Source organism: Anabrus simplex, chromosome 10 (genome assembly GCF_040414725.1).
Source record: "Anabrus simplex isolate iqAnaSimp1 chromosome 10, ASM4041472v1, whole genome shotgun sequence".
NCBI classification, from domain to species: domain Eukaryota; kingdom Metazoa; phylum Arthropoda; class Insecta; order Orthoptera; family Tettigoniidae; genus Anabrus; species Anabrus simplex.
The window spans coordinates 3,959,799-3,982,353 of NC_090274.1; the positions used below are offsets into that span (position 1 = coordinate 3,959,799).

The window sequence follows — 22,555 nt, forward strand, 5'->3', positions numbered from 1 at the left end:
ACTCGAGACGGGGCAAGATGCGCCTTGCTGCATATGCAAGCACCATTACGCACGAGTGGAACGTATAATCTAAAATGCCTGAGTTTGCTCCAGTTCTTTCGACAGGTAGACCCCACATAAAGTGGTAGAAGTAATACAAAGTAAAATGAAGATAAACTTCAGTGAGGTAGACATAGACGATGTATATAGAGTGGGGGGAGTCAAGGGTAGGAGACCGATCAAGGTTAAGTTAATATCAACCTTGATGGCGGGAATAGTGCTGAGGAATACTAGCAACTTAAAAGGTGATAAAATTTGGGTGAGAAGGGACATGGACAATGGCATCATCAAGGAACAGAACATTTTACGCAGGCACCTAGGCAAAGCAAGATCTCAAGGCCTAAGGGCCTACATTAACGGGCAGTGTTTGATCGTTGGAGACGGTCGCTGGTGGCGTACGTGGATACCAGGTCAGCTACAGGAAATAGACTAAAAACACCAACATCAGCAGAGTGTAACGTGTGAGGAAGTAGCAGAAGTAAGCAAGGTGATGACGTAGATGGCAGCGATACGGCAGAAGAAAGAGGAGTGGATACAGGAGCCGAGCAGCCAGCGGCGCACTGGAAGACAGCCCTATCGAGCAATGCCCAGGGGTCAGCAAGGGGATTGAAGAAAGAAGACGAGAGACTATGGTAAAGGGTAAAAACCTAAGTCTAAAAGATTTATGGGAAAGAGAAATAAGTTACAGACTGATAATGGGGGGGGGGGGCGGAAGAGAATGGCAAAACGCCTAAAACTCCAGAAAAGGATGTGGTAGAATTAGAACAAATGGGAATATCTAGAATGACCAGAAGTAAGTCAGTGAGTTTAGACTATAAAGGTAAAAAATAACTAGAGTTAAAGGTATCATGTGTTAATATCGAAGGAATATGGAACAAAATAGGTAACGAAAACTTTAAAGAGCTACTGGAAGAAATGGATATTCTTGCACTTGTAGAAACTGGGGCTGATTACAAGAAAGACTTGAAGATAAGGAGACACAATAGAGGAAGAACATCGGGAGGAATTTCGGTGGTAATCAAAAACAGCTTAAAAGATAGGATACAGCTCTTACGATCTGAGTTTAAGGAATTAATCTGGATAAGAATATTAGATAGGGCCAATAGGAGGAAGAAAAAATGTATAGCTTTTATATAATCCACCTTCGAGCTCCCCATTTCCTCAGAATGAGTTTTTTGAGAATTTAGCGACAGAAATTAGACGAATGAGAAGTACGTATGATCAGGCAAGTATTATTATTATGGGTGATCTTAACGCGAGAATAGGGGACAAGAAGCCAGTTTATAGTCAACATGAGGACGAGGTATTAGTAGTTAATAGAAATAGCCAAGATAAAGAATGTAACAGAAATGGAGAAAAACTACTAGAATTATACGCGTTAGAGGAGCTTTATATATTGAATGGATGGTGGTTCGGTGATGAGAGGGGAAAATTAACTTATATAGTAGAAAATGGGGGCAGTACAATTGACCTAGTTGTATGCTGTAGGGATAGTTTGCAAGTTATTAAAGAGATATGCGTTAGGGATTGGATGGAGGCAAATCATATGCCAGTATCTATAAAATTAATGATTCAAGATTTAAGAGTACAGGAGATAGTTTACGATAGCGTGAAGGAGAGGAAAATACCCAGGTATCGTTGGAGAGGAAGAATTAGGGAATGAATTTAGAGAGTATTTCAATGGAGAGAATTTTGAGATCTGGAAAATAGGTACCGGTATTGTAAAACTGATAAAGAGAATAGAGTTGAAGAAGCCCTAACCAGGATAGAAAATGTAACTGGAATGACAGGAAAATGTATGAGGCAAAATCCAGGTAAAACTCAGATAAAATGTGGGTGGCATAATACAGAATGCGCAAAGAAAAAGTCACAGGTTATGAAGGCACTTAGGAGATACAGGGAGGATGGAAGTCAAGTAGCTAGAAAGGAATTTTGTAGATAGAGGAAAGAGTACAGAGAATTGTTAAGAAAGACGAAGTCGGAATGGCAACAAAAGATGGCTGCAGACATAAATAAAAAGTGTAAGGAAAATGACAGTAGGAAAGTATGGGATAAAATAAATCAGATGACCAAGAAGAAATCAGGTTCAGGGGGGACCAATATATAAGTCATGGTACATGGGTCCAGTATTTCGAGAAACTATTGAATAAAGAAGACAAATGGAGAGCGCATCATGAGGGGATTATTGTCTCGGGGGGCTTGAGTGTCACTCTGCCTGAATTAGATGAGGCTATTTCGACTCAGGAAATAATGAACCAGTTGCAAGGATCTAAAAAGGGAAAATCAGGAGCTATTTCGGGTGTTACATATGAATTCTGGAAAGAGGTGGGAGAGCGAAACGGCATGTGGGAAATGTTGACAAGGATATTCAATAAAATTTTCGAGAAAGGGGTATTCCCGAAAGCTTGGAAAGAGGGGATAATATGCCCTATATACAAAAATAAAGGGGACCTCCAACTGCCATGTTACATGCAGCTAAGAGTAGATACTTTTCACTTATTCCTCCCAAAGCCTTAATTGTTCAACTGGAAACCCAAGACATTTTCAATGGTAATCTCATTTTTCCACATTAGTTTTTTGTTTTAATTTTTCCAAGCTGCTTTACGTCGCACCGACACAGATAGGTCTTATGGCGACGATGGGACAGGAGTGGGAAGGAAGCGCACGTGTCCTTAATTAAGGTACAGACCAGGCATTGCCTGGTGTGAAAATGGGAAACCACAGACAACCATCTTCAGGGCTGCCGACAATGGGCTTCGAACCCAGTATTCTTACTCTCATTGACTTGTCTCAGTCTCATCCTTGTCTTTGACAACATGACAGTGACTGAGGTATGAGCAATGATTATGCAGCCAGTCTCTGCTATTGATGGTGTGAAAATACTGCTCATAGGGTAGTACCCTTCTTCAGTGATGCCTAGGCCATCTATGCCAGCTAATGGCGGAGCTGTTGAGGATCCAACCAGCCTTAGGGCTGAGGATTGAATATACACATCTCCCGAATGCCAGCTCATAGCTACATGACGCAAACCCTGCATCCACTTGCTCGGTACCGCTAAAATACTCCTGAAATCGTTATTTATAACCTCACTATTTTATCACAGTGGGGGTTCGCGCACGTAGGTAGACCCGGACGCTGTACAATAAAGTACGATAAAGTTGACAGAGAACCTACATTACGTACACTCAGAAAACAAATTAAATTATTTACTCACACAGCACACAAATTAAAAAGACGCCATCGACTATACTGCATTTAAAGATGTGACTGCAAAATAAAATAAAACATGACTAGAATTGATACTGAAGACGAATCCGACAGCCCTATGGAGATTCCAAAGACGAGAGGAAATGGCAGCTTCAGCAGAATTCATCGACAACTAAGTTTACTTCACTATCCAAACAACATTCATGATTTCAATGTTACTTTTCATTGTTTAAAAACATTACTGATTTACCAATTTTCTCGTAAATTTTACGTCCCCACTGTTTACAAAATATTGGACTTTTGTAGGCTACATTCATGTAAATAAAAACTTATCACGAACATGAATATTATTAATTTCAGAGATATACCTACCTACGTTATTTTAATATAATTTAAATAGACCTGCCAGTCCTTCCTTCGGTACAACTCCAAATCTCCAGGAAGTACCTTTCTTTGCAACTAAACGTTCCATGTTCTGCTATCTCTGCTCATTTCACTCCATCATCTATCAAGTCCTCAAAATTCTCCTTTTAATCACGTGCGATTTCACCCAGTGCTTCTTACTTTCCTCCTCTTCTTCCACGATTATAGCTGTCATTGACATTTTGTCATGGAACACTTACCGTTGACTACCGTACCGAGTTTTCTGAACAGAACTGAAATGTGAGAACAGACGTGAAAAATTCATGTCTGAAAGCAGTCACATCGCGGAGATATGTGAATCGGCCTTTACAAATGCTGATGTATGTGTAGTGTATGACTGGCTGATGGATTTGAAATATGCCCAGACTACAGTATTGTAATATGTTGTGCATTCGGTGATATAAGATCTCATATTTATCGGCAATGAGGTGTCGTCAAAAATACTGAAATTATTTGCTTTACGTCGCACCGACAGAGATAGCTCTTATGGCGATGATGGGATAGGAAAGGACTGGGAGTTGGAAGGAATTGGCTGTGGCCTTAATTAAGGTACAGCGCCAGCATTTGCCTGGTATGAAAATGGGAAACCAAGGAAAACCATATTGAGGGCTGCTGACAGTGGAGTTCGAACCCACTATCTTCCGAATACTGGATACTGGCCGCACTTAAGCGTTGCAGCTATCGAGGTCGGTACTGAAACTGTTAACACGAGCTTATCAAGGGGTCAAAGTTCATTGAATCCCATTAGGCCTACCTACGTGTTTTATCAAACACTCAGCCTAGGACCTAGGAAAGGTTTTCATCCCCCCACCAATTAGAAGATGACACCTTCTCTCTGGCTCACACTCAGCCTGTATTAAAGGATGGTATATCTCAGGAGGTACTAGTAACAACAACGCAGTGCCTGTTTTCGCCGCTCAAATGTCAGACTGCAACTCTTATGGAACCTACTACCGAACCATCAACAACAAATTGTTTCAGGTGGACTTAGTCACTGTACTAACTCAAAAGAACACGACAATGAGATCAGAACTTAAGAAACTACGTAGGCTGCAGAAAACAGAGATATCTAGGTTACACCAGGGTGCATCTCGTTTCTTTCAACCTGGTGCTAATGATTTAGAGTATGGTGACTGATCACATATCGTGGCCCAGTTTTTACGGGAGTACGCTCATTTTCACCTTGTAAGGGAACAAGTTGTCACAGATACTTTATTTTTTATTTTTATATTACGCCTCGACGCAATATCGTGGTATGTAACAAAGATTTTACACGAGGGCGAAAAAACTAACCTATGGTTGTAAATGGAAAACAATGTTTGTTCCAGCACAATTTATGAATTTAACTTGATGATAATCTAATACTGATTAGCAAAAAATAATTTTCTTCTTTTAACATTTCCCTTTTGTACTTACAAGGTAGTAAGCAGACTATCTCCTAGTGTCGTAAGATAAGGAATAGCTGTGTTGGTTCATTTTAAGCAATTCTATTGAATATTTTATTTCGTGGTCTCCACCGAACGATCCAGAGCATGCGTGTAGCCACAATAAAATAATAAACAATATTTCGCAATAATTGCAGATACTAGTCACCATACATAAGCGACAATAATGATGTGCACTCTTTTAACAAATCGTATTGTACGGCGCTCAGACCGAAGAAGGTACACGTTTAGGATGAATGGAGCGATGCGGCGTGGTATGTCAGTCAGCTGTCACCTTGATGAGTGATTTATGTAGGTTAATTAACACATACGTGAACATTGCAACACACTGGCTGTTAACGGCTTCAGCTGGTGACCTCTGAGCGCGTGTTAAGTGCACTAGTAAACTAGCAAACAGCTTCCGGCTTCATTTCATCGCATAATATGCCACGCTTCCCGCAGCCTTCCAATGTCACTAATAATTTTGACTTCACAGCTATTTAGGATGAATGTATGAAGCAAAATTGTCAGTAGAAACAAGAGGGTAAAATCCTCCAGCTTCTAATTTTTTTAGTTAAACATTTAACGTGACAGTGCACGGTATAGGAGAGTTGCCCAATCTTGGCTAATGGTGTGGCAGGCGCCGTTTGATGGTTACAATAATAAAATAGAAACATATAGGCTAATAATGACTGAATATTTTTAAACATATAGTACGGTACCGGTACTTACTTAGTCCGAAATCAGATACTGCATGTTCGCTGCAAGTTGAGGAACAATATTGCTTCCCCCATTCACTATTAAAACTGTACATTCTTAACCATTTAGTCATGGTTAGAAGCTCTGATACCGTATAGTTTTCGTAGTCAATATAAATACAAACTGAGGCCGTGAAAATTCAATGATTCATTGAAGATCAATTAACTTTAAATCTGCAAGTTAAAGAGATTACCGTAGCAAATGAAATGCACGTATAGATAACTAGCACACGGCATCTTGTCACGATACAATTCGATTTTTATTGCAACTCCGTGAAACTAAATTGGTGCCCCCAAGATTTGGAGTCTCGTTTAACGCTAATAACGAGAAAAAGTTGACTAACGCTGCTCGAAAATAGCCTGTTGCCCAGGCAACGAACCCAGCAATGCAATCGGCATAGTTTCCTCTCAATCGCTTTTTTGTAATAAACTTACCTTTCATAAGCTGTTATTGCTTTACATGTTTATTTCACAAATATGATTCTTGCTGTTGGTTTATATTTGTTAGTTAATCAGTGGCTAGTTGTACAATTTATTTATTTCTTTATCTATTTACACTCCAGGGCTGGTTTTTCCCTCGGAGTCACCTCTACCGCCTCAAGGAGTTTGAGACATTGGATCGGGGGATACAACTGGGGAGAATGACCAGTAATTTGCCCAGGCGGCCTCACCTGCTTTTCTGAACAGGGACCTTGTGCGAGGATTGAAAGGAATAGACGAAGAAGAGGGAAAGAAGCGGCCGTGGCCTTAAGCTAGGTACCATCAAATACAGTAGAGACAATACACGACACTTACGGATTTCGCCTTGCTAACATGGGAGACAATTCGACGGTGGCGCTCCTAGTGACTTGACCTGAACAAATCGCGCTAAATTCAAATATCAATGGAAATGTATATACGGAAATGGATAAATAAATTACGTCTAGAAAGAAAGTGGTATTGAGATATTAACTTTGAAGTTGCTATAGCAATTCTGGATAAATTAATGAAGAATTATTTAAAAGGTTATTATTTAAAGACTGAAATTAGACATATAAACAAGGTGTGAAATGGACTGCTGTGAAATGGCTTGATCTTTCCTTTATGCATTACTTTTTTTAGCTTTATCATATCTGCCTGAAATCTTACGGTTGGATTTGTCTTTTTCCTCATTTAAAAACATTGTATCATCACATTAAGACATTTGTCAATAAAAATATCGGCACATTCCTTACACATATGATGCAATGAATTAACATTTAATAGCTGGACAATTTTCCTCTTAACATGAAGCCTACTAACAGAAAGAAAATCTATAAAATCCCGGCTTTAATCTGAGAAGAGGGATAAAAGAAAGAAAAGTTTGAAAATGTTGTCGATAGTGATGCTTTGAGGAATATTAACGTGCAATTAGAGTAAAAATATAACATACCCTTGGCTGTATAGTCGAGGATTTTTAAAGTCGCGGGCCTGGAAACGATCTGAACAGATCTTATAATTTGTATATAAGCGTAACGTCCCTTCTTTCTTGTACACTTTATCCAAATCGCTTCTGTGACATTTCAAAACCCACAGATCACACCTACAACAACACATCGGTATTGAAGGTTAACTGCTGCACTATACAATAAAATATGCATATTATATTTTAAGCCCGTTAAAACATGGGTCGAGCAGGTCAGAAGATTATGAAGTACTATAAAAATCTCTGTCACTGGAAGAATATATATGCAAACACATTATTACTTACATGTTCTTGTCACGAGGGAACCTGAAGAACGACCGCGCATTTTTCTCTACTTCGTAATTACTGTAGCCAAACACAGCACATACCTTTCCCCTCATGTTGAGAGGAGATATCAAGGAATGATACACGCTACTATTTAATTATCTCAATTCACTGAGAACGCATAAATAACATCGAAAACTTCACACAAAAATGCACGTGCTCTTATGACAGAATCAGTACCGTTCAGGTCTATCCGCTAGAGTGAGCTTCAATAGCTGTCCCTCGATATCTCGCTCAGTGTCGTGTATTGTCTCTACTGTATTTGATACCATCCCGGCATTTGCCTGGAGGAGAAGTGGCAAACGACGGAAAACCACTTCCAGGATGGCTGAGGTGGGAATCGAACCCACCTCTACTTATTTGACTTCCCGAGGCTGCCATTCCAGCCCTCGTACCACTTCTCAAATTTTCGTGGCAGAGCCGGGAATCGAACCCGGACCTCCGGGGGTGGTAGTTAATCAGTTGTACAATTTCCCATTCAAAAAGTTCAGGAAGAACGTACTGCCAGAGCCATGGGAGTAAGAAGAAATACAGTTTGGAGGGTCTGAAACAAGAAATTGACTTCCTCGGAAAAGAAGTTCACCGCTCCATGAAAAAAAAAATCAAATTCTGAATTTTTTTTTGCCTGATCAAGTATCATCTTTCTGTGATGGTTTATTCTTGAAATGTACTGTTAATAATTGGTGTTGCATAATACAACTATCAATGAGGATAATAGTAATATCCTTATGAAAGACGGACGTTATGCCCTGGCTGCAGTGTTTTATATGTTGCGCCTTCATTGGTATTGTCCAGCTCCATGGCTAAATTGTTAGCGTGCTGGCATTTGATCACAGGGGTCCCAGGTTCGATTCCCGGCAGGGTCGGGAATGTTAACCATCATTGGTTTATTTCGCTGGCACGGGGGCTGGTGTTGTCTTCATCATCATTTCATCCTCATCACGACGCGTAGGTCGCCTATGGGTGTCACATCAAAAGACCTGCACCTGGCGAGCCTAACATGTCCTCGGACACTCCCGGCACTAAAAGCCATACGCCATTTCATTTGTGTTAATATCAGCTCAGTGCTATATCACTTGTTCTGGTACTGTAATTATGTCTCTAAATTATTCTATATAATTGGTAAAATGTATATGTCAGACTTGTTTCAGAAATGACACCCATTTCCTGCTGGTGGACGGTTGCAGTAGTTTTGGTGGTAGCTCACAAAACAAAAGCAGCTGCAATATCACAGCAACAGGGCAACACGACTTATTTGTCAAGGTGTGTACCAACAGAGAACAGACAAGCTTTCTGCAGTAAGAAATATCTTCCTCAGAGAATAAGTCTTTAAATTTTTGTTAATGTTACTTGCATTGTACTGTATATTATATGTGGATAAAGAGTAATTTCAAAAGGGTAACTTACTGTGAGAAAAGGTACTCTGTCCAATTTGTAACAAACCCAGGTGTTCCACCGGGATCATATCGTTTCACTTATCCATTAATGAGTTTCTATATTTAAAAATTATTTGTTTGCGGCCAACGGCCGTAGCCGTGTTGAAACACCGGATCCCGTGAGATCTCCGAAGTTAAGCAACATTGGGCGTGGTCGAGAAGTGGATGGGTTGCCACGCGCTGTTGGTGAGAGTAAGGGAATGGAGGAGCAGAAAGGAACTGGCCACCCTACCGTACGTAAACTTTGGCTCAGGCACACCTCTGCGGAGGTTCGGACCTGCCTTCGTGCAGAATAACCCTTACCCACCTATTTCTTTGCCAATGACCTGAGGATTTAGAGATCATACCAAGCAATGCTTGGGGTAAAAGGAACTGTGTCCCGGTCTTGCACATTCCAGTGTAGTGACAAATTCCTATTATGTATTAGAAGTTGTTTGTGAGTGATTTTTGCAAGATAATTTTTGGCATCTATCACAAAGTGCTAGGTATTCACTATACTGAATATCTTTGTCACAATACAAAGAATTTTCCTCGTGACACTTCCCTTAAATTTCTTTATTGTAGTGAAGTTCAATCACAATTGGATAACAGTACCATCATTTGTTCACTGAAAGTAAGATTTGAGGAACAGTTGGGCACAAATTATTAAGAAATATATGTACTGAATTTGTAATAAGGTTGTTATGTGATAAGTAGAACCCAGGAGTTCAGGCATTTATTTTGGCTAAAATAGGAGGCAGATAAGCTCTTGAAATTTAGGACATAGGCAGTGAAACAATTAAAAAAGGCATTTAAAAATGAGCCTATCTTAATAAGAATAGTTTAATGTAAGCTAGTGGAAACATACCTGAATCACTTCATCTTCTACAGCCTGGCAACTCTCGAGCATTTGGCTTCCGTCAAAATATGTTTTAAATCATTCGCTGATAAACTCTCTGTATGAGTCTTGTCAGCTTAATGTACGAGAATACCTTCATGTTGCACCCTCTGTCTGTCTAACTACTGACTGTTGGACATCACTTAATACAGAAAGTTTCATGGCTGTCAACGGCCATTTTATTTTGCCAGACACTATGACCGTGCAGTGTGTCTTCTTAGAGTGTTTTTCGTATTGAGAGAGACATGCTGCGGAAAAATCTATGTATTTAACTTAAGCGCATCACAAATGAATGGAACATCGACGAGAAGGTTGTAATTGTTGTGTCCGACAATGCTCCGAATATTGTTTGTGCAATTGAAGGAAGTAAATTTACTAAGTTTGGCTGTTTTGCTCATACATTGAACTTAATAGTGCAATTTGCGTTGAAGCAGAGTGAGATACAAGTTGTTCTGAAAAAAAGTGAGGGAAACCATGGAGTACTTCACAAGAAGCATGATAGCAATGGCAGCCCTAAGAAACTATTTACCGGGCGAGTTGGCCGTGCGCGTAGAGGCGCGCGGCTGTGAGCTTGCATCTGGGAGATAGTAGGTTCGAATCCCACTATCGGCTGCCCTGAAGATGGTTTTCCGTGGTTTCCCATTTTCACACCAGGCAAATGCTGGGGCTGTACCTTAATTAAGGCCACGGCCGCTTCCTTCCAACTCCTAGGCCTTTCCTATCCCATCGTCGCCATAAGACCTATCTGTGTCGGTGCGACGTATAGCCGCTAGCAAAAAAAAAAAAAACTATTTATAGCAGAACGACCTCCCAATTGTAAAACTCATCCACGATGCTTCAGCTAGGTGGAACTCGACATTTTACATGCTCGAACGCTTCCATGAACTGTCAAGTGCTGTGAAAAGCACAGCTGCTGTACTGGACGCTAAGGTTCCTGCCATTGCAGTGGAAGAATGGCTCATTAAATTGAAAGTTGTTCTCTCTTATTAATACATTATGGTGCATTATCATTTTTTCATTGATTAATTTTAATATGCAAATAATAGCAGACAAAATCCATTACACAAAAGGGATTAAACTTTCAAATGCACAACAGATGCTAAAATAGGTGAATGAAAATCCACGGCCTGTTTCCAGTCATTTTGACTGGCTCAGGAATGGAAAGAATGAAGCCCCCATCTGGTGGCGAGGAATTGTGCCAGCTGCCGAAGCCTTTCGCTCTCCTCTGGGGCAATGCTTAATGACTGACAGATGAAATGAAACAAAATTATATTGGAGAGTGTTGTTGGAATGAAAGAGGACAATGAAAACAGAGTATCCGGAGAAAACCTGTCCAACCTCTGCTTTGACCAGCACAAATTTCACATGGACTGACCGGGATTTGAACCACGGAACCAAGGGCCAGATTTTCGTCTATCTGCCATTGACACGGAATTCAAGACAATCGATAATATTACAAAAGAGAACGAAGCATAGTATGGCAGGGTCCGGCCGCACTTGGTAGGACGGGATGACCAGTAGGTACTGTAGAAGCGATCTCTCCTGGCAGACTGGCACTGACACCGGCACTGATCCGAAAAGCACCGGCCTGTACATCCCATACCGTAGGCACCAGACAACGACCGTGACGTGCACAGCCGAGGCAATCACAATAGTGCTTTGTTCAGTAACAGTGCCAGCCGCCAATGCCTGCCATACTGTTCGATGTACTCATGGAAAAACAGACTTGGTTGATGTATATTCTTGGCCTTACTAACAGTATAAATAAGGAGTTGCCCTTCAGGGTCAATATTCATGTCACAAACCTTTTTATTCTTGTAAACATTTAACAGATTTACTGTATTTTTATAGCAGTGCCTTCCTTACATCACTACTCTCCAATATCATTTCACTTCATGTGTCAGGCATTAATCATTGCTCCAGAGGAGTGACAGGCTTCGGCAGCTGGCACAATTCCTATCCTCGCCGCAAGATTGGTCCCATCTCTGACCCGGTCACTGACTGGAAAAAAGGTTGTAGGTTTTAGTTTTCGTTCCTCTGTGAAGGAACTAAGCATTTCTATTTTTTCTGTTCGTTTGCAACTACGTATATGTGGTTGGTGTCGTGTCATTTCATTTTATGAGTTATAAAAAGTCTAATCATTGTCTACTTCTCTTACAACCCACCACCAAGTCCATTGTTCTCACAACCTCACTGAACTTATATTTCTTCTTCCTAGTGTTATGAAAATGTCCTCTTTTCTCACCATATAAAGAATTGTAAACTTTATGGTTTAGTATGGTTTTGAAAAGAGCACCGGGCTAGCACAGTTACACTCAGGTTACTACATGCCTGACAAATGTAAAATTTAACCAGTAATTACGCGTTTTGCTTCCATTCTTTTATTATTTCTTTGCAGTTTCTCACCCTAATCATTGGCTTATACTCTCAAACTGTATGTGCTTAAAAAGTAAACAATGCAACTCATGACGTTCTTGCAAACTTTTTCAGGGAAATCCGTGGTACTTATCACCATGCAGCCCAACAACGAGGTGACCACGACTACCTCTATGATCACCACGACGTTCCACCTCTCACACCTCCACCACCTCCAATGGAGCAGGGTAAATCCGATGCTGTTCACAGCTACTACGAGTTTCTAATCAACGAAGGATCGTACAAGTTCTGGGCTGTGTTTGAGCTGTTGACTGCCGCTCTCCTCATCTACTCTGCCTTCGCTGCTGTGTACTACGCCAAGTTCACGTACGCCACGACAGACTACTCCGACTATGATGATTTCTTTTTCAAGAGATCAGGGGACAGTTACACAACCCCAGCACCTCAAGAGGACACATTCCTCGGTCTGTCAGCAGCAACATACCAGAGAATACTGGATGCTATAGCGTCAAAGAAGTACTCGTGAAGCTAAGTTATGAATAAAGTGATTTGTTTTATGAACTAGAACCTATCAATATCGAACTTGAAATTTCATCAAGGGGGTGATCGGTGAGTGGTTTAACTGCCATACCCACAATGCAAATGACAAGGTATGAGCTGTAAAAGGACTATTCAATTTACCATCTAGAAGATTTAGTAGAATGAACAATCATAAATCAAGTTATGCCAACAGTCAGAGGCATCCTTTCACTAATGTATATCTATTAAACAAAACAGAAGAAATTCAGCTATACTGAAGTTGGTCAAGAAAGAAGAAGTGTAATCATTTTTTATAGATCAGGTACACAGAGTGAAAATTAATTCTTTCAATGCTTTGAGACTAAACAGTAATCTCTCCATGAAGTTTTGCAACTGACATGGGGAGTCTACAGGGTGTCAAGTAAATAGTAGAGCAAGCCAAAGGGCCATGGGACTTCTCTGAAAAGGAAAAGTACAAAATTTTACTTCAAAACCATATGAAGTATATAGTCTCAAATTTCAGTTGTGGTGAAAGTGAAAAGTTGGCTGGCACTTGGCACAGTATGTGTTTTTACTATAAGAAATACGTTTCATGTGCTTGGTCAAGTGCTGGCTGTACTTGTTTTGCTTGTCCATTGAGAACAGTGGAGGACGCTACACATGTGCATGTCCGCTGCACTGAAGACTCCCCTTGTGAGTTGCATGTAATACACTTCTTCAGGGATATTATTTTAACATTTGGCAAGCCAGACAAAATCCACCTAACAATTTTTTACTCCAAGACAATATAATGCAGGTTCAGTGTAACATGACAATGTTAAGACTTCAGTAGTACTTCTCTGATTCCAGACTTTGTGGTTACAAAATATACCATTCTTTCTTCACCTTTATTATTGTATATGAGCTCCCATCTAGCTGAATTTCATTGTGCATTTTAATTCTCTCCTCAGTATTATACAGAGGATCCTATGGCCTACACTATGTGAACTGTTGCTGGTAAAATTACAGCCATCAAAATTTTGATTACACAGTATGCCACAGTATTACACTGCTTTGTTGAGAATTCAGGATTATTTGTCAGATTTTCAGATTGCAAATAAGGAATACTTAGAATTCTTTACCTTATAGTACAAAAATCCAACACTGCAGTCACTTAATGAATCAAGGCTATATTGAAATGAAATGGCATATGGCTTCTAGTGCGGAAGTGTCCGAGGACATGTTTGGCTCGCCAGGTGCAGGTCTTTTGATTGGACGCCCGTAGGCGACCTGCACGTCATAATGAGGATGAATAATGATGAGGACGACACATACACACAGCCCCCATGCCAGCGAAATTAACCAAGGATGGTTAAAATTCCCGACCCTGCCGGGAATCGAACCCAGGACCCGTGACCAAAAGCCAGCATGCTAACCATTTAGCCGGACAAGGCTATATTAACTAATAATAAAATATATACAAGTGTAAAGATTTTTTTACAAACTAAGAAGTAATTACTTTCTATAAACGTACATTTCACAAACAGTTCTCATTTGAACATGCCAAGTTCAACAGATCCTTGTCCAGAAACATTTTTTGATCAGTTCCCTACAATTCTAATCATAGTTTAAGTACACCAACAATTAATCTTTTATTAAAACAAGTAACTTCTGTTTCTTAAACTTTTTCCATTTTATTGCCATTACTGAAAATATTAATTATCTCTCTCTCTTTTCTTTATTCAGAAACTTATCCATTAATCACACAAGATATCCCACCCACAGCTTACACCACACACTCGACCAGCTGACGGACAGCTCTGCATGCATGACAAACAGCTGTTACAAGCGTTAGCCCAGGACGTTACCAGACAGCGCAAGCCTGGACAGGTGTATATTACACTTTCATAACTATGGTACTCAGCACAATACATGTGTGTATTCTTTCATATAAGGACATACATAATTAAATCTGTTCGCATTTTTATAAAATGTGACAACATGCTTTGTAAGCACCATGTACCAGGAAAATAAATTAACACTTTAAATGTTGCCATAAGCAATGAAGTATAAAATAAAAGGCATTTATAGTTTAGGGGCTTAACATGCTCAACTCTCCTATGAACAACAATGAAACAGAATAATACTGGCTACGGTATCGTTTCTGTGAAAAACGTCATTTTTGTAAAAATATGAAAAGGAAAGAGGGTATGATAAAAGTAGTTTTCTCTTCAAGTCACCGTTTTGATAGAAAAGTACACAAACAATTACTGTGTCAGTCCTTATGCCACAGCCTATGGAGCTGTATGTTACTTGTAGACCAAAACAGGTAACTGGAGCCTATTACCAGTAGACATGCACAGCCAAGTCAAGAGCGTGGGGAAGTACAAGCCGAGTGAGGGGACGAGACTTGAGCGCTCGTGCACAGCCGAGTCAGGAGCATGGGGAAGTACAAGCCGAGTGAGGGGACGAGACTTGAGCTCTCGTGCACAGCCGAGTCAGGAGCATGGGGAAGTACAAGCCGAGTGAGGGGACGAGACTTGAGCTCTCGTGCACAGCCGAGTCAGGAGCATGGGGAAGTACAAGCCGAGTGAGGGGACGAGACTTGAGCTCTCGTGCACAGCCGAGTCAGGAGCATGGGGAATTACAAGCCGAGTGAGGGGATGAGACTTGAGCGCTTGTGCACAGCCGAGTCAGGAGCATGGGGAATTACAAGCCGAGTGAGGGGATGAGACTTGAGCGCTTGTGCACAGCCGAGTCAGGAGCATGGGGAATTACAAGCCGAGTGAGGGGATGAGACTTGAGCGCTTGTGCACAGCCGAGTCAGGAGCATGGGGAATTACAAGCCGAGTGAGGGGATGAGACTTGAGCGCTTGTGCACAGCCGAGTCAGGAGCATGGGGAAGTACAAGTGCAGTGAGGGGACGAGACTTGAACCCTCATGCACAGCCGAGTCAGGAGCGTGGGGAAGTACAAGCCAAGTGAGGGGACGAGACTTGAGCGCTCGTGCACACGTATTTCTAGCATGCACACAGCACTTACGGCGGGCAAGCTTTCACACCTGTGTACTAGACCTGTGCAATTTCCACTGGCAAACTGATTTCATTGGTCTTGACAAGTCAAAATCCTGTTTGATGTGCATCTCTTGGCACAGCTGGGAATTTCTTTAACTGAAATAAACCCAGATTTTAGTGTCATAATTGCAGGTGTAAAAGGGATTCAATTACAATTTACTCTAAGCTACATAAAGCCTAAATCACAATCCATATTTATCCAAGAATCAGCAACCCCCACTGCACTTGTCATCCATTTGTGCCTCCATCGTCTAGTTCGTTTCGCACTAGTGGTGGATTGTCCATACATGGTGTAGCACATAGTCACACAAATTTGGAGACTCTGTACAATATTGTTTCTCTAAATGTAATGTTTAGAATAGAACATTAGGAACATAGCCTTCAGGATGAGACCTCGACATTTGTAGTTTTATGAAAATTGACATTTCCTTATACAGCTTTCATGTCAGATTTATAAAATATCGTTATCATCATCATCATGTTCATTATATTATCATCCATCATATCAATCTAGTAAATTTAGAGAATTGAAATAAGTTAAGGAAGTTTAATTTTCAAGAGTATTATTCATGTTTTTAATTACTCAGGTGTAATTCATAGTATCTACATTTTAGTAACTTTTAGTACAAACAATGAAAATACTTTTCTCAGTACGTAAAAGAAAGTTCAAATTGTAATATTGTTAAAATATTGATCAGTATGTCTCATGCCATATTAAGTACCTCATTCTCTCAAAGTTTATTTAATAATGTGATATCTTCAAAAGTATGGTATATCTTCCGTATAATTCATTCATCTGTCTTCATATCCATTATTTATGCTCATAATTAGGGTAAAATGTTCTGATGTCAAATAAATTGTACTTTTATAAACAACAGGATATTGCAAAGTGTTTATCATCACCTAAAACCCCCCACCACTCCCTTGCCACTGGTATCCCATTGTAAAAGGGATAGAAAATGAGAATGCATGTCTCGAGAAGCTTGAGAACTTCTGAATGTCTTGCTTGTGAGACATCCCACAAGACTTCTCAAGTAGCGTGACACGCCAAGACTGATAACACACTATGATTTCTTGTTGACAGAGACATCGCAAAGTGAATAGGTCTGTCATTCACAGTAAATAGCGCAAATGCCTGTGCAAGTCAGAAGAAAAGTCAGAGGTCAATCCAGGAGGCATTTCATTTTCGCCCAAGTCTGATTTATAGTGGCCCGAGCTACGGAGGCTTCCAATCGGAGCAGATTGAGTTTGCTCTTTTGTTAACAGTTGGTAATAGGATAGTCACACGGCAGATTGCAGAGATCACATATGCAGTTCTGTTGAGGTTTACGGAATATTTTACTTTTACATATTTTGAGGTGGTAACCATGCACCGCTAATCCCATTGTCAAATGGCAATGGCCTTGTTTGGGTCCTGTCCATGACTGATCTAGCATTGCATTTGTGGTGTAAAACTCCTGCCATGTTTTCCTCTCCTTGTGTCTTTCTTGTACAACTTTTGCCCAGTTAGTCATGAAAGGGAGCGAGATTCTCATTCGTAGGGCCTCCATCAGGAAAGTCTCTTGCTAGTGCATATTCTGATCTTAATGGGGTGCATTTCGACAGTTCTAGAGCTAACTTTAAGAAACAGGCTTTTGTTTTCACCACATTCTAGAGTATTCAATTTATTTCAATATTGATGGCTTTTAATAGGAGTATTCCAGTTGCATGGGTGACTAAATGCCCATTAAAGAACTAAGCATCAACTATAGAAACCACATTCTTATTCAGGAAGGTCTTTCATTTAGAACAAAAATTTAAAAATATTTTTCTGGCCCATGTTCATGTCCAGGTCCCCTTAATAGTGTGGTGGACTTTACCTTCACATGTACATTATGGTGTTATGGCATAATTAGCATTTGACTAGCCATCTTGACACTAAAGTGTGATATAGTTGTTTATTCCCATAGGGAACCTGAAGAGGCACAGTCTGTCATAGTGCAATGGCACTGCCGGTGGCTCCAAGTAGCTTATGCACTAGCCATGCGTCTTGGCAGGTGTGCAATTTACTAACTGACGAGCCCAAGTTAGCACACAGGCAAAACACTGGCGACCAAAAATGAGTTATCTGAAACATGTATAATATCCAAGAACAGACCATTGTATTGGTGGCTTACTTAAAACATATCAGTGAATAAAAGTTCTACCGGTAATTAACCCTTACCTTCAAATTGAAGTTCTGTGTTGCCCCTCCTACTAAATATGAATCTCTCTTATAAGACCAGCAGTCATCTTTAATGATCTTGGAGATAGCACATGCTCTTGAATGATTTAGACCTATGAACGTTTACAGCAAGCTATACTGGAGCAAATAAAAGCAGTACGTACAATTTAAGAATTATTATTACTATCAATTACATACCGATTGGTTTCGTTAGTAATTTCACTGAATAAATTACAGTAAGTCTGCTATAATGAGTATGGCGTGTAACGAGAACCCCGTTATAATGGCAGTTTTTGCCTGTCCCTTCAAAACTCCTATAATGAACCATGTACTACCCTTCGGTTACAGCAAGAGCCCCATCACTGATGCATCTATTATAGAAGCGATTAAGCGTGCACAATTTTTTCTGTTACTGATATTTATGCAACCAGCAATTATATTGCATGCGATCAATCATCTTCGGTATCGTTTCCTCACTATGTCCACTAGCGACCTCTCTCGTCGACATTCGAAGGAGTAGTCAGAGTCGATTAGTAATACCCCTTGACTGCTGTTCCGTAAAGGAAAATGGAAATGAAAGAACATGTTTTCGTAATAAATGCATAAATAATGTGGCCAATAGTTGTTTACTCTTAAAAATAAAAGCTGAAGTAAACAATTTTAGTGCTAAATACTGCAATTAAGAAATGGGATACATCTCAAAATATGGCAGCGTGCCTCACCGATTTCAGAGGTTAGTTTTATATTTTCTCGCGTCTGGTTAAATTTCGGAAAGGCTATTATGACAAATATATAACGAGAAGGTTATTTCTCTACTGGCGCTTGATATATGGTTTCATGGTACATACACAGTTAGGTTAGGCGATGCTGTTCGAATAAGAAAACTTAAGTGTTTGCCACAAAACTCGACCTAAGGTATTGTTCTCTCGCTCTGCTCTTGCGAGCTCTCTCGTCTACATTCAAAGGCAATGTCGGGGTCGATTAATACCCGTCAACTGCTGTTCCGTGAAGAAAATTACAAATGAAAGAGATGAATATGTCTTTGTAATAAATTCGAAAATAATTTGGAAGATGGCAGTTAACTTGTTAGAAATAGAGGCTAAATAAACAATCGCTTAATTTGAACATTCCACACTGAAATTAAGCAAGAATGCGATACACCAAGTTATGACAGAGTGCACGACTGATTTTAGACGGTAAATTATATTTTCTCGCGTCTGGTTAAATTTCGATAAAGCTATTATGTAAATTTACAGCGAGAATGTTATTTTTCTACTGGCACTTTGAATTTGTTTTCACTATACACATAATACGGTTATGTTAGGTGAAGCCGTTTAAAGAAAAAAATTCACCAGGCAAGTTGGCCATGCGATTTAGAGTTGCGCAGCTGTGAGCTTGCATCCAGGCCTGAAGATCGTTTTCTGTGGTTTCCCAGTTTCACACCAGGCTGTACCTTAAGGCTATGGCCACTTCTTTCCCACTCCTAGGCCTTCACTATCCCATTGTCGCCATAAGACCAATCTGTCGGTGCAACATAAATCAAATAGCAGGGAAAAAAGAAAAACCGAAACATTTGCCACCTATCTCTCAGACATTCGAAAAAGATGTCCGAGTCAATTAGTAATGACTGTCTACTACGTTTCTCTAAAAGAAAATTTAAAATTAAAAAGGACAACACGTTTTTGTAATAATGCGTAAATAAAATGGCCGATAGCAGTTAACTTATTAGAGATAAAGGCTAAAGTAAACGATTGCTTAATTTTTAATGTTATGTACTGAAATTAATGGGATCACCTCAAGTTGTAGCCTCCGCAGCTCAGACGGCAACGCGTCGGCCTCTCACCGCTGGGTTCCGTGGTTCAAATCCCAGTCACTCCATGTGAGATTTGTGCCAGACAAAGTGGAGGCGGGACAGGTTCTCTCCAGGTACTCTGGTTTACCCCGTCATTCATTCTAGCAACACTCCATTTAATTTCAACTGTCAATCATTGCCCCACGAGAATTCTAAAGGCTTCAGCAGCCGGCACACTTCCTATTCTCGCAAGATGGGACTTCATTTCATCCCTGACCTGGTCAGACTGGAAAACAGGTTTTTTCACACACCTCAAGATATGGCAGAGTACATCACTGATTTAGATAGTTTATATTTTCCTGCGGCCAATCAAATTTCGGAAAGGCTATTCCCATGTAAATTTGTAGCTAGGAGGTTATTTTTCTACGAGCGCTTGAAATAAGTTTTCATTATACATGTACAGTTAGGTTAGGTGACTGAAAAAGGAAACTGCCACGTTTGCTACAGAGGCCTCTGGAGTGGTACTAATTGTTTTTCAGAATGAAATCAAACATTTTCACATAGCATCGGATTTTGAAAAATAAAGCAACTATTCTCATTTTGGTTCTGTATTGAAGTTGACGTATATCTCAAATATTATTATAATATTTTTAGGTCCACCTGTTCAATACAATACAATCCACTATTTCATGTGGTTAAAATTTATACATAATACATAAGTCAATGGTACATGTTTCACCCTTTTTTTATGGGCATCATCAGCCTATATCAATCTTAAAAATTAATGGATATGGAATCTTTCTAATCTTATAAACTAGAGTAAAATGTTGGACAATGATTTCATAAAATATTATACTATAACATCTAAAATAACGATATTGCACCAAAGTATGTTAAAAAACAGTGAATTAACAGTTTCTGAAGATTAAAACGTGGTTAATCATGAATATTTGAGAGTTTAAAACCAAAATGGATTCTCTTCTTGTATATCATTAAGACTGTCTGCCTTGAGTGTAAGCACAATCAAAGGGGGATGTTTGTTCCATTCCCATAGCATGAGTCGAAGATAGTAAAATCACTGTCGGTTATTTGAAACAAGTGTGAACGTAACAAATATGTTAAAATGTGTACGGGTGATATATCTGAAAGTCGTAGAAAAGAAAATTGAACTTGTGGAGGCGTTGCTAATGATAAAATGTTATGTCAAAGCTAGCGGATGTCAGTAATTATGTTGGTGCGATAATCAATTGGATCCAAAAGACGGTCATTAAGTGGGTGTTATTAACCCCGTTGAAACATTTGTTGGAAGCGTTGCTGGAACAGCCCGACGTACTTAACACGCACCGTACAAAAAAACTATCATTTAAAAGTTTCCATAGGTTGATGATGCCCATAAAAAAAGGGTGAAACATGTACCATTGACTTGTGTATTATGTATAAATTTTAACCACTTGAAATAGTGGATTATATTGTATTGAACAAGTGGACCTATAAATATAATATTTGAGATTTTGAAAAATAGACTAGGTAGCCGTAGTGTGGATATCATCCGCGAAAATGCATGTTTCAAACAAACTTGTAGCCATTTCATACAGATTTTATTGTGCATGGGATTTTTCCTGACTTACAAAAAATCTGATAACGACAATCCGTTATAGAGTACATTTTTCACCATTATGAATTCTCACTATGACTTCTACTGCATTGGTAAAAATTTATAACCTCTTAATTTAGTCTGGTTTCACACCTTGCGGTGGTTTGTAGCCTGAAACCGCTGTAAACAGATTTCTTGAAATCTGTTGATTTACAGTTGCTCCAACCATCAGCTACCTGTTGGGGTTATGGTACAGAGGAAGACCAACGCCAGTTCATTTACAGGCGCCGTCAAATGCTATTACAGGTATTCATTAGGGTTCCAAGAAAGGAGTAGAGGTGCGAAAATACTGGGGTTTTGTACAATTACCCGACATACATATTATACTGTTCAACGTTGTATAACTAAGATAGCACATGGCAACTATGTTTACTATCGCTCTAGCAATTGCATGCACGAGTGGACTGGATAGAGCTGACTGCTACACTGCCATCTAAATAGATTTGACTGTCAAATAGTATCTGGATTTTACCAAGTTCCACAATGAACCATAAGACTGTAGTACAGTATAGCAATGTGCATTTCATCGGCTAAGAGACAGCAGGCAAAAGAGTGGTGGGCAATACAATGTCGTGTATATGCGACTGGAAAGGGAATATCTTAGTGTCAGGGCTCTCCTGACAGACGAAGGTTACGGGTTAATCTGTGTGTATTATGATTGCAGCAACAAGTTTGGGGAACAATTAATTTACTGGTTTCATTACAGTCGGATTGTACTTTCTAGAAAATGAGAATGTATAAAAGCAACCAAGGAATGCTCAAGATAAAAATATATTCCAATTATTAAAACAATGTACATAGTTTAAAATTTATGATGACAGGGATTAAGTTCTACAAATCACTTCATATGGACTTAAAAATACTTTCTCTAAGACTAGATTCATTAGATAGGAATATCACAAAACATCACTCCAAGTTGAATAGCACTTCAAGAGAAATAGAGATATAAAAATATGCATTTAATATAGAATATAATATTGTCATCTATCTGATGAAACATTTCACTCAGCTATAATTATTCTCCATG

At 39.6% G+C, this 22,555-nt stretch overlaps 1 protein-coding gene across 1 annotated transcript in view; it reads left to right on the forward strand.

Annotated features, from left to right (window-relative positions):
- LOC136882073 (uncharacterized) overlaps nucleotides 1–16,721 on the forward strand; it is a 29,823-nt gene extending 13,102 nt beyond the window's left edge. The window contains exons 2-3 of the mRNA XM_067154577.2: nucleotides 8,771–8,882; nucleotides 12,423–16,721. Of these exons, the coding sequence (XP_067010678.2) occupies nucleotides 8,773–8,882; nucleotides 12,423–12,834 (522 nt within the window). The 5' untranslated portion in view covers nucleotides 8,771–8,772 and the 3' untranslated portion in view covers nucleotides 12,835–16,721. The remainder of the gene's footprint in view (nucleotides 1–8,770; nucleotides 8,883–12,422) is intronic.
- Nucleotides 16,722–22,555: the final 5,834 nt, after the last annotated feature.